Source organism: Barbus barbus (genome assembly GCF_936440315.1).
Source record: "Barbus barbus genome assembly, chromosome: 42".
NCBI lineage: Eukaryota > Metazoa > Chordata > Actinopteri > Cypriniformes > Cyprinidae > Barbus > Barbus barbus.
Genome location: NC_136720.1, coordinates 16,728,860 through 16,741,223, shown reverse-complemented (window position 1 = coordinate 16,741,223; position 12,364 = coordinate 16,728,860). Strand labels below are relative to the sequence as shown.

The following is a 12,364-nucleotide window of genomic DNA, read 5'->3' as shown; positions in this document are numbered from 1 at the left end:
GAAGCCCCTCTCTCTGGTCATGCAGGGGCCCTCAGCTGTTCTCTGACAGTGGGACAAATATATGACAGGACTAAAACTTCACATCCCCAGAGAGGAGCAGAGCTGGAGCAAAGGGTGAGGAAAGGGAGGGAACGAGAGAGTGAGGTTAAGGATGGAAATGTATACTGTGACAGGAAGAAGGGGGTTCCAGGAGAGGAAATAGTGTTAAGCTAGGAAAATCGCTTGGCTAGATGCAAGCGGGAACTCGTGTTCCTTGTTTTAGGACCTGACAGCAGCTTTTGAGTGTCATGTGATGTTTGCTGATCCAAAATTCTGTCATTATGTTTTTTAAAAACCCATGTGCTGTTGTTTTTTCAGTGGAACACAGAAATAGAAATGTGAGATGCTCCATCAGTTTGAGTTGTTTTGACATTAATTTATTATCGCTTTCTTATTATTTATTATGTGTCTTCTCCAACTTATCCTCAAGATATAATCATTTAAATGGTGGCTGTGATAAAAATCTTATTTTTGAAGAAATTGGAAAAGATTCCAAGCAATTTTCAGGATTTTTTTTTTTTTTTTTTTTTCTGGACAGAAATAAGAGAATTATTCAAGTTTACATGTAAGACATAAATAATAGGTTAAGTACAAATATTATTAAATACTCTAAAAAAGATAATATATGAATTTATATTTGAATTAATTTATATTACAGTGCATATATTTTACAATATATTTGCAATTTTAGAAATATACTTTATTATAGTTTCTGCCAATGTACCACACCACATATTTATATTTTAAAAAGAAAATATAAAAATATCATTATTAAACATTTAATTATTTAAATTTAAATGCATATATTTACAATTTTAGTGATTTTTATTATAGCTATATAAATTTCTGGCAATGTTACACCACACATTACATATTAAATTATTAAATATTATACATATATTAAATATAAAAAGAATGTAAATATATAATTATTATTTATAATTATTTCTATCACAGTGCATATATTTAACAACATATTTACAATTTTAGTGATATGCTTTATTATAGTGAGACATTTTCTGGTAATCTGTCACACCGCATTAAAGCGTTAAAATGACATTTATTGTTTAAATAGTATAATAAAATTGAAAATTTCAAAGTTGATACCTTGTTTTATTAAAGATAATTTTTTTTATTCTTTGATTTTAATCTTGTTTATCCTCAAACTGCCCTTTTTGATTCAAAATGATTTGGCATGTCACAAATATTAGAAGAATCTTTTCCACACAGTGACAGTTTGTAGTGATCTGGAGCTGTCAAATTTCTAAAAGGGCGATCAAAAACGACATTTTTAGATGAATTATTTCTTTTAATTTTCCCTTAATCTCTCTTTTTGTTTTTATCATTTTAGACAAAGGCTGTCAACAGGAAGGGCCGTTATCGTATGGACAACTATGAGCAGCCCATGCGCAGGCAGCTGCGGCCCACAGAGACCGAAGATGTCGCCGTACAGGTCAGACAGCAGAGACACTGATTCTCAGGCATTTCTCGCTCACAGAGCATGTGCTATAGTTCATTAAGACAACTCAGGATCTGCATGTTCTCATCCAGATGCCAGTAACCTTTAAGTCACGGCTAATAGGTTGTTTTACTCCTACTGTGCTGGAGGAAGTGTTCGAAGCCCATTTCTTAACACACACAGATGTTTTGTTTTTTTTGTTTTTTTGAGCATGTTCATTCCTATCTTAGCTTTTTTTTAAACTTGCCATATGGGGTTTGTGATAGTTTCTCAGACATGGTGCTTTGGGTTCAGCTTCCCTCCGAGTGCAGTTTGGGATTCTCACGAGAAAAAAAAACTGGGACTAAAAATCAGAAGGACATTAATTTACGTGTTTATTTTTTTGGTTTTGCCTCTGTCTCTCGGTCCCCCGAGGGTCCACTTCCTTCGCCATCCCTCTAGACTAGGGGTGGGAATTGTAAATAATTAAAAATTATTCTGATTCAGCTTAATGATTCACATTCCTCAATGATTCTTTTTATAACTTAAATATGGACACAGAATGGACTGAAAAAGAATTCTTATAGTGTTCACTAACTTAATAACTGTACTTAAAATAAAATAAAATAAAAAATAATCACATTTGAAAGTTGATTGTTGATGTATATGCATGGTGTCTATTATGACCACTAAAAGTCTAAAAAGTTGTTCTGATGCATATATTGCATATTATATTATGAGGGAAGAATATAATTTATATATTCATTTTTAATTTGTTTAAATGCAACTGGTTCTGGAAAACAAGTCTCTTATCTAATGAGTTTAGTGGCTGAACACAAACACACACGTCCTCATGGACTCTCCCACAGTGACATCCGCTCACTTTGTTATGAATAGGGCCTAATCTACTCTGACATTTACACTCCTTCACTTCAGTCATTCTCAACCATTACTCCCATTTTACCCTCTCTCTCCCTGCTCTCTGGTTCTCACAGATGTTTTTGATTGTTCAGCGTTCTCCCTTTTCCCAGTATTCTGTTCTGGCCTACTGTACTGCTCTGATGGATGGGAGTATCATTATTGTAAATAAACATTTAGAAAATAGAATTCAGAAGCAGCTTGTACGAGCAAAGATGAAAAGATTATATCACGTGCATTCTGCTCTGTGCTGGTTTGTTTCCATCATGCTAAACCCTATGGTTTGGTTTGTATTTGTGAATGTGTCATTCAGGTGAATGATGGCTTCTTCACATGGGGAAGCAACTTGTCGACGCTGACGGACATCAACATCCGAATCCCTACAGGTACAATGCTTACTACAAAGTTTCTCTCAGACAATCAATGACTTCTTATTTATTTATTTTTATATTTATTAAATATAATAAATAAATACTCTTAGATATCTAGAGTGCTTGTTATTCATTTATAATAAATAAATATAATAACTAAATACACACACACACACACACACACATGCATTCATACATACATACACTTACTCATACATACATACAAAATATGAAGTCACTTGTGGTTGGTGATGAGTTTTAGGCTCAAGGTCTGCATTTAAAAAACACCAGAGGTGTTTAGCTGGAATTAGGACTTGAAATATATATATTTCAAGAAATATATATATTTCTTATTCATGTACAATACATGAATGGGATCATCATCAATGAAGATCAAAATGTTATATAAATGGTTCATTTTTATCAGCAAATTGATATTAAAAAGAGAAATCTAATGAAATAAATCAAAAGGCTGAAAATATTAATTCTTTATAGCTATTGTGTTGGCTCAGGTTTACTGTTCTGGTTTAGTGGTTGGACAGCCTCATTAAACTAGTGAGCTGAACACTAACTAGCTGTTGCCAATTAAACAGATGGGCAATCTACCTCTGATACTGAATATCAATAAAAAATCAATAAAACCTGTCCTTAGGGACAACACCTGTTCATATAAAACTGTGATTAACCTTCACCCTGTTTCCCTCCTCAGGTCAGCTGACCATGATTGTGGGCCAGGTGGGTTGTGGGAAATCATCCCTGTTATTGGCCATGCTGGGGGAGATGCAGACAATTAGTGGGAAAGTCTACTGGAGCAAGTGAGAATTTACACATTTGCATAGTTACTGTCAAAACTATTGTGATGTTTATGAACATTAATGGAGCTTGTGATTTGTATTAAAACTCAAAGGGACCAAAACTCCCCCCCCCCTGTTGTCTCTTGACCCCTAAAGCAGTTGAATGTTTGCATTAATGTAGCAGAAAACAGGGGAGTACATCTGCATGCCAGATCCATCAGATGCTAATCAAAGTCTTCTGTAACATCTGTACAAACACACATGCACATAAATAACCCACTGTCCAATGCATCCGCTATTATTATGATGTATCTGTGTGCATACACAGATGTGTGTGAGGGCTGTCTTACTCCTTGTGTGTGTGTGTGTGTGTGTATGTGTGTGCGTGTGTATGTGTGTGTCTTACTCCATTCATTACTCTTTACACTGCTCTCTGATTTCTTCTGTCTTTTTCTCCCACACGTCTTTCTGTCATCTGTGTTATCAGCACACAAGGGAAATGTTTTTCTTTCTGTGAATCTTTCCATCTCCCTGCTGGAGATGGTCTCTGATTAGCATTTGGAAGCAAAGCCAAGCAGATCTACATTGTTTCTATAATCCATCGATTATAGAAAGACCAAGTCCTTAAAATGTATATACAGTGGCTCCAAAATAGTATTTACTTGAGTCACATTTAAAAATGTTAATTGCATTAGATAACTGAATACTAAACCGTCAAAATGATTTGTCATTTGTTGTCTTTTTTCAGAATTGACATATTTAGAGCCTTCTTTTTTTGGTCCAAATATAATTTTTGTTGGATAAAAGAGATGGTGCTAATGAAGTGGTTTTTAATCAAGAGGCTTGGGCCCCATGATGACTTCAGTTTATTACATTTAAAAAAAATCTAATAAAAAAAAAAAAAAAAAAAAAAGGATGTAAGGTTAAATAGTTTTTTCCCCACTGTCTTAAGAACTATTATTATTTATTGAACAAAATACAGAATCAGAATCTTAGCCCTTCGGCTAATTAATTTAATATTATATATAAACACTTGGTTTCTATTAATAAAAACCATAGGCATAGTCATAATTACAGCAGAAATACTAGAGGAAATATCTTAGTTGTTTAAATACTTAGTTTGTTGCCCTTGCTTTGTCCTCAAAAAAATAAATAAATATATTCGCGCTGATTTACTTTAACATAAATGTGGTTTTCTTTAATATTTTATCTAATGCAATTGCATTCATAGATTTTTAAATGTGCCTTAAAGAGAACTTTAAACTCTTTCTACTTTAAAATGTAACTTTTTTTCTAATTATTTGTGAAATTTATTAGCAGTTTCTAAGCAAAAATGGTTTCAAATTAAATCCTATATAAAAAATTTTCATTGAATTTAAAAAAATGCTGTACATACAATGAAAGTGGGCCCAGTATAGCTTTGGTCTCCACTGACTTTCATTGTATTTCACAGTCTCAGTTCAGGCATTACTATCTTTGCGAACAGTGCAATGAATGTTGGTCTGCGTTTTCCAATTTCAAGTTCTCTAATGACAATGACATTACTCTCCAGTTAAAATATAATGCTTATACATTACTAAACTATTATCTGGAGCACAGTTATATCTCAAATTATCACGACATGAGGAGAGTATGTCAGTGTTTTTACAGAACGGCACGCATCCTGATGCACTCACTAACTCTGGTCACGTGTGTGTGTGTGTGTGTGTGTTTCTCTGTGCCTTTTCCCGAATGGTGTGCTCAATCAGGCTGCCTGATTATGAGATACTCTTCGATGGGAGCATAAGGTATTTCACCGGGGGTCTTCACATGCTTACATGCTACACAGCGACCTCTATAAACCAACACTGAGGATATGTTGTAACATGTGGCGAATGGCCAAAAATGGATTTCAGCAAGTCAAGTTTAAATGTAGATTGCCTATTATGGTTCCAGCAAGGTTATTCACTTTCTAACAGCTAACTAGAAGCGTTTAGACATATCACTGTGCTGTTCTGGCCAAGAACGTCTTCTAGTGTACCTGACTTGCAGCGGGCACGATACAGGCCTGTCTCACAAAGAACGGAGGTACCCGTTTGCAAACCCTTTCAGCAGATGTGCCATCACCCTCACATGCATTCTTTTACCAATACATTTATCCCTTTACATTTATCTGGCTTCGAAATAATGGGTGTTTTTGTTTGTTTTTGAAAGATGTGCAGTGCAAAGTGTGTGAAAATGCCGGGAGTCTTCACCTTTCTTGGACACACTGGGGTTTTCTTGTACAGATATTGATTTCGAAAAATATTTGGTTTAGTTACAGCCTCCAATGGAAAGCAAAACAGATCTGTTTTGTCTAGCAAGAGGAGGCCATTCTCAATATCATGAGGTTTATTTTTGGTTTTGTAGCCATTAAATCTGTGTGCGATTTCAGTGCCTCTAGTGGTTGTCGAATGTAATTGCAAAAAATTAATGTTACCAAACAGGTTTGGGAACTCGTGCCATTGATTGGGCCAACATCGAAAGAGTCACATTTTTGCAGAATTTAACCTAGAAAAGGCTTGCTTACATGAAAGGGCAGGAGAAAATGTCATAAACACACACATCAGCTCTCTCAGTGAAGGGCTCCCTGCATTTCTTTAATCTATAGCTTCAATCTAATCATTAACAAGGTTGTTTTCCCTTCATTTCATATCAGAACCATTACTGTTTGCTGTGATTGCAAGTGTGTTTTTCCACATTTCCAGGTTATCAATTGTTTCCTTCTTTCTCTGTTTCTCATCCTGTTACGGCTCAGCAAAAACAGGTACTCTGTGGCCTATGCAGCGCAGAAGTCGTGGCTGCTGAACGCCACTGTAGAGGAAAACATCACGTTTGGAAGTCCTTTCAATAAACAGAGGTGAGGTTAAAAAGATCTCCAACTTCACTTTAGAAAATGCTATTATTTTAGAACATCTTTGTTTATCTATTTAATTTGTCACAATTATATGTCATCTCCATCATCTGTGGATAAGTCCAAATTGATCCGATTGACTTTCTCAAGGCATAATTCCTTAAAGGGTTAGTTCACCCAAAAATGAAAATTATGTCATTAATTACTCACCCTCATGTTGTTCCAAACCCGTAAGACCTTCGTTCATCTTCGGAACACAAATTATAGGGTTACTCCACCCCAAAATGAAAATGTTGTCATTAATCACTTACCCCCATGTCGTTCCAAACCCGTAAAAGCTTTGTTCGTCTTCGGAACACAATTTTGGATATTTTGGATGAAAACCAGGAGGCTTGTGACTGTCCCATTGACTGCCAAGTAAATACCACTGTCAAGGCCAAGAAAAATTTGAAAGGCATCGTCAAAATAGTCCATCTGCCATCAGTGGTTCAATCTGAACTTTATGAAGCGACGAGAATACTTTTTGTACGCAAAGAAAATAAAAATAATTACTTTATTCAACAATTCGTCTCATCTGCGTCACCGTAGCGCCATTTTGGAGAGTATCCGCTGGATGCAAATAGTGTATGCTGTTCTGTGTCAGCTGCGCCACACGGATACGCTGTTTTCATTCAAATCAAAGCGTAAATAAACATAGAAGACGTATCTGTGCGGTGCGGCTGACCCAGAACAGCATATGCTATTTGCGTCCATAATTTTTATAAAAAATAAAAATTTATTTAACAGTACCACAACGCTTGTGCGCGCTTTCCCCAAAACGTAATCAATGTAATCAGCGTTGTTTACGTTTAGGAGAAAACGTGCGCATGCTGAACGTAAACAACACTGATTACATTTTGGGGTGAACTATCCCTTTAATGCATATTTAATGTATGCATATTCCTTGTCTTATTGGGAATGATTCACTGGTGCACATTTTTTCTAAATTGTTAACATTTAAATTTCAAATCTAAATTACCCCAAAAATTGTCCTCGTAATCAATAAACAAAATAATAACTTGCAATTTTGTTTAAATGACATCATTTAGGCTGTGTGGGATATTAGTTTTCGTTGTTTGCGTCAGTCATTTCCTTAAACTTTCTGCAATCATGTTCTAATTTTTCATATCTGTTTTGAATAAAACAGATAAAATCAAATCCTATTCTTAATTTTTTCTCATCAAATATCTCTTTTTTTTTTTTTTACTCATACACAGAATCATACACAGAAACTTAGTACTTCAGAACCGTTACATTAATGCCATTTATATTAGAACAACATCTTTATTTATCCATAATTTTCTTTTACTTGATTTTATGTTTTAACTTGAATGTGTTCATCATAAAGTCAACATATTATCAAAACATTATTCTTAAAGCATGTTCCTGCATTGTGAACAATTCATCAGTGCACATTTTTTCTTAAGAAATTGACTTAATGTATCTTTAATCAAAATAACTTGAAATTATGCTGCTTATATGAGATAATGTTGTTGTTTATTTTAAAACAGAACATATGTTTAGGCTGTGCATGACAACATTCAACTTACATTATTTTAACCTTTCTGCAAAGTTTTAATGTTGCATAACTTTTTTAGCATTCTGTTATTGAAAGCTCACTTTTTAGCATCCAGTCAATTCTCAATAGATGAAATAAAGGCATATTCCTAATTTTTTCTCATTGAATGTCCCTTTTTACTTGAAATATGTCATATTGTGGAAATAAAATTGGTTGTGACTGGAGATTGCATTGACTTTAAGGCCAAAAAGTGCTGTGAACTTGTCATTGCGGATTGTAGCTTCAACATCACTTTGATTTTAAATCAGTCAGCACTTACACTGATGTTTCCAAGTTTAGTGGGTCGATTTTTTTTTACAGCATTCAAAGCTAGATCTCAAGTATATTAAAACTCTCTGTGGAAACTCTGGGTCATGACATCGGTGATTTTCGCTCCCTCGAGAGCAAGATTCCTATCCTTATGTTTTTGAGGAAACAATCTTATGTTTTTGAACCCTGAATCTGTCGGACAGATACAAAGAGGTGATTGATGCCTGCTCGCTTCAACCAGATATCGACCTCCTTCCTTTTGGAGACCAGACTGAAATTGGAGAACGGGTAAGACAGGACTGTGCACTGTGTCTGGGCTTGAGACCAGCTCTCTGACCTCAGCTGCTGTGATACTAATCAAATAAAGAGCTGTTATTGAGACTACCATGACTTTTACATGACATCATCAGAATCAAAAGTGTTTAATTGCTGTTTGCGTGTTGTAATCCTGCAGGGTATTAACCTCAGTGGTGGTCAGCGACAACGGATCTGTGTGGCCAGAGCTCTATATCAGAACACCAACATTGTTTTCCTGGTAGGAACCAACTTTTCCAGTACAGATAATAGTTTCTTACCTCCACCCCAGATACCAGTATTATGAATGACCACAGTTTTAATTTGATTTTAGAGGTCTTCCCAGAGGAGATTTCTGAACTGACATTTAGCACAGGGTGCATTGTGGTAGTGATAGCAGAAAACACAATGATGTGTAAGGGCTGTTATTGGATTACTGTACATAACTACACACCCTTCTGGATAGGATCATGAATTCACCTCATTCCATTCCTTGGAGTGACGTTATGTCTCACATCCTAGAAAGTCAACAGGGTTGTTTTGGTGTCTTTTCGGGTCAGTCGAGAAGTGATTTAAGCACATTTAAAGTGCATTTCTATTGAAATAGTTAATCCCTGCATTTGAACAGTTTTCTGAATTGAAAAGGTAATTTATTTTGTATTTACTCTCTTAAATACTATGGTTCCATTAGGAATCTTTAACATCCATTGCACAAAAAAAAAGGTTTTAAAAAAAGGTTCTTTATGGTTAAAAAGGTTATTCTTTAGAAGTTCTTCACACTAAGAAAAAACGGTTCTTTGGGGAAGTCAAAATCTATCTTTTATGGCATCTCTGTGAAAATCCCCTTTTAGAATTTTTAAAGCAAAGCTAATTTAGCACAGGTTCCTAAATGTCTAGATAAGTCTTGATCAGTTTTACTTTATTGAAATTCAAGTTTTTCTTTCTTTCTTTTTAAAATTTAAGTACTATTGATTATAAGTAGATTTTGAAGTAGAGTCATCCTAGTTTTGGGGTTTCTTACCTTTAGGATGACCCGTTCTCTGCCCTGGACATCCACCTCAGTGATCATCTGATGCAGGAGGGGATACTGAAGTTTCTTCAGGATGACAAACGGACATTGGTCTTGGTCACTCATAAGCTGCAGTACCTCATCCATGCTGACTGGGTAACTACTGGGGTTTCTTTGCTGACTGATGACCTTAAACATTTTGAGGCTGGTTCTTCATGAGACTCTGAAAAGGATTTTTTTGATGAATTAAAGATTAATTACTTGAAAATAATCAAAAACAAATGGCTTTAGACTTTGTCTTACTTTATCTGTGTGGTAGATAATAGCCATGAAGGACGGTTCAGTGCTGAGAGAGGGGACCTTAAAGGACATCCAGACTCATGATGTGGAACTCTATGAGCACTGGAAGACCCTGATGAACAGACAAGACCAGGAGCTTGAAAAGGTCCTTCTGCTTTAAAAACCAGCTCATCTAAGCAGTTTTTAAAACACTATGCATCATACACTTACCAACTTTGTGAATGGTTACAGAGAAAAACTGCACATCTTACACTAAATGACTAGGGATCACATACTACCAGACTTTCAAGTCATTCTGAACACTACAAACTCATCCAGAAACATGTGTCTTGTTGCAAGGAGATGCATGACAAATAATAAAAACATGTTTTGTATCACTCTGACGCTAAACAAGTATCTGTGGCCATCATATGTCAACTCGAGCTGCCCAAAATCCACAGACTGGCTATGAATTTTGGCAACTGTCATCGACTTGTCCAAACTGTAAATCAGTGCAAAAGTTGTGTGATGTATTTCAGCCTTAAAACAAAGAATGTAAAAAAAAAAAAATTAACACTAAACAGTTTTGAAGAAGCATATGAAAAACTGTTTGTGACTCTTTGTTTTAGGAGACTGAAATGGAGAGTCAGACCACTCTGGAGAGGAAGACTTTGAGGAGAGCGTTCTATTCCAGAGAGGCGAAGAACCAGATTGACGATGAGGATGAAGGTAGTAGTTCATCAGCATTTCAGCACAACATTTCCATTTTTTACTTGTAAAAACATCTTGGACACCTTTTTTCTATTCCATAGAGGAGGAGGTGGAAGAGGATGACGATGACAACATGTCCACCACCACCAGCCGCCGTTCTAAGATCCAATGGAAGATGTGCTGCCGTTACCTTTCCTCAGGTGGCTTCCTCATGGTCTTCCTGATGGTGTCGTCCAAGCTGGCCAAGCACTCGGTTATGGTGGCCATCGACTATTGGCTAGCGGCTTGGACGTCCTCAAACACGCATAACCAAAGTCTCGCAAATCCGTTTCTCAATGCAACCAATTACACATGGAATGATGACACACAGACCGCTCAGGTGAAACGTCACTGCTGTTTCCTCTTTGAAATCTTGTCTTTCATACTATATATTATAGTTATACTGAAATGGAGCTTTTGGGGTGTTTTACAGCATCGCTCCTATGTGCCAGTCTTTATTATCCTGTGTGGAGCAGCGATAGTACTTTGTCTCATCACTTCCTTAACTGTGGAGTTTCTAGGAGTGGCTGCAGCTACAAACCTCCATCACAACCTCCTCAACAAGATCATTCATGCTCCCATCAGGTACTTACACATTACTATGAAACCTACTGTAATTTGAAAGTCAAGAAGACAATGAGATATCGATTCAACCAGGAACATCATTATTAAATTGTTTATACCATCGTTAGATTCTTTGATGTCACCCCGCTTGGACAAATCCTGAACCGTTTCTCAGCGGACACCAACATCATCGATCAGGTGAGAGAAAGACAGACAGAAAGAGATCTGTTCGATTCAAGTGTCAAGTACGTCTCTTTCATTTTAAGCCCACTGAGATGAGCAGCCTTGGGTTTCCACACAAACATGTGACCTCAGTGCTGTGGTAGTCAACATTATCGTATTAAAGAGATGAAGAATGTGGCGTATGCGTGCTAATGTGCGTCTTTTTCATTCTCTCTCCACAGCACATTCCCTCGACACTAGAGTCTCTCACTCGCTCCACTCTACTCTGTCTCTCAGCGATTGGGGTCATTGCTTTCGTCACCCCTGCCTTCCTAATTGCACTGGTGCCGCTTGCTGTGGCTTTCTACTTTATTCAGAAGTACTTCCGAGTTGCTTCCAAGTAAGTAGTTCACTGAAGGATGAATGCACTCTTTGGCTGAACGTGATTCAATCATGGATTTTACACGTTGGAAACATGTTATCTCTACTTAAGGACTTTGTATAGGATTAACTTAACTGAATTAAGTAAGCCCAGCTTAACTCATACATGTCAAAATAACTTGACTGAATTAAGTTCATGTATTTTTGGATTCATAATGTCATAACTTGATCTTCTGGTGAAAATGACAGACTTTCCTCTGTTGATGTACGCTGGACGTCCCCAGTCATTTAATTTGCTTAAACCAAACCTTTCTTACATTTGATTGTAAGCTTGCATTCATTTATGAGCACAATTTTTTCGATAATATGTTACACTCAGATGTGTGCCACAAGAAAAGGTCTTTAAAGTCAAGTCACTTGTATTTCTATAGTGCTTTAAACAATACAGATTGTGTCAAAGCATTTTCTCAGAGATAAACAGGAAACAGCAGAACCAATTATGGAAAGTCAACTATTGAGACAAATCAGATTCTACTCTAAAGCAGTTCTAAAAGACAATAGTGTCATATAACTACTGATAATAATCCTTTAAAGTCAGCTATGATTATAAGAATGACATTTTTACA

The 12,364-nt window shown here is 36.1% G+C and overlaps 1 protein-coding gene across 4 annotated transcripts in view; it reads left to right on the top strand.

The window, feature by feature from the left end:
- LOC306861156 (ATP-binding cassette sub-family C member 9-like) overlaps positions 1-12,364 on the top strand; it is a 35,744-nt gene that overhangs the window by 11,398 nt on the left and 11,982 nt on the right. Inside the window, exons 16-29 of one of the 4 annotated variants that reach the window (XM_079403268.1) lie at positions 1,391-1,492; positions 2,709-2,781; positions 3,476-3,581; positions 5,309-5,347; positions 6,337-6,438; positions 8,503-8,587; positions 8,754-8,834; positions 9,621-9,758; positions 9,922-10,047; positions 10,511-10,610; positions 10,694-10,971; positions 11,065-11,216; positions 11,324-11,393; positions 11,600-11,757. In XM_079403268.1, the coding sequence (XP_079259394.1) occupies positions 1,391-1,492; positions 2,709-2,781; positions 3,476-3,581; positions 5,309-5,347; positions 6,337-6,438; positions 8,503-8,587; positions 8,754-8,834; positions 9,621-9,758; positions 9,922-10,047; positions 10,511-10,610; positions 10,694-10,971; positions 11,065-11,216; positions 11,324-11,393; positions 11,600-11,757 (1,610 nt within the window). Of the gene's footprint in view, positions 1-1,390; positions 1,493-2,708; positions 2,782-3,475; positions 3,582-5,308; positions 5,348-6,336; positions 6,439-8,502; positions 8,588-8,753; positions 8,835-9,620; positions 9,759-9,921; positions 10,048-10,510; positions 10,611-10,693; positions 11,217-11,323; positions 11,394-11,599; positions 11,758-12,364 lie in introns of all 4 variants that reach the window. The other 3 variants (XM_079403269.1, XM_079403266.1, XM_079403267.1) reach the window with 3 other exon arrangements.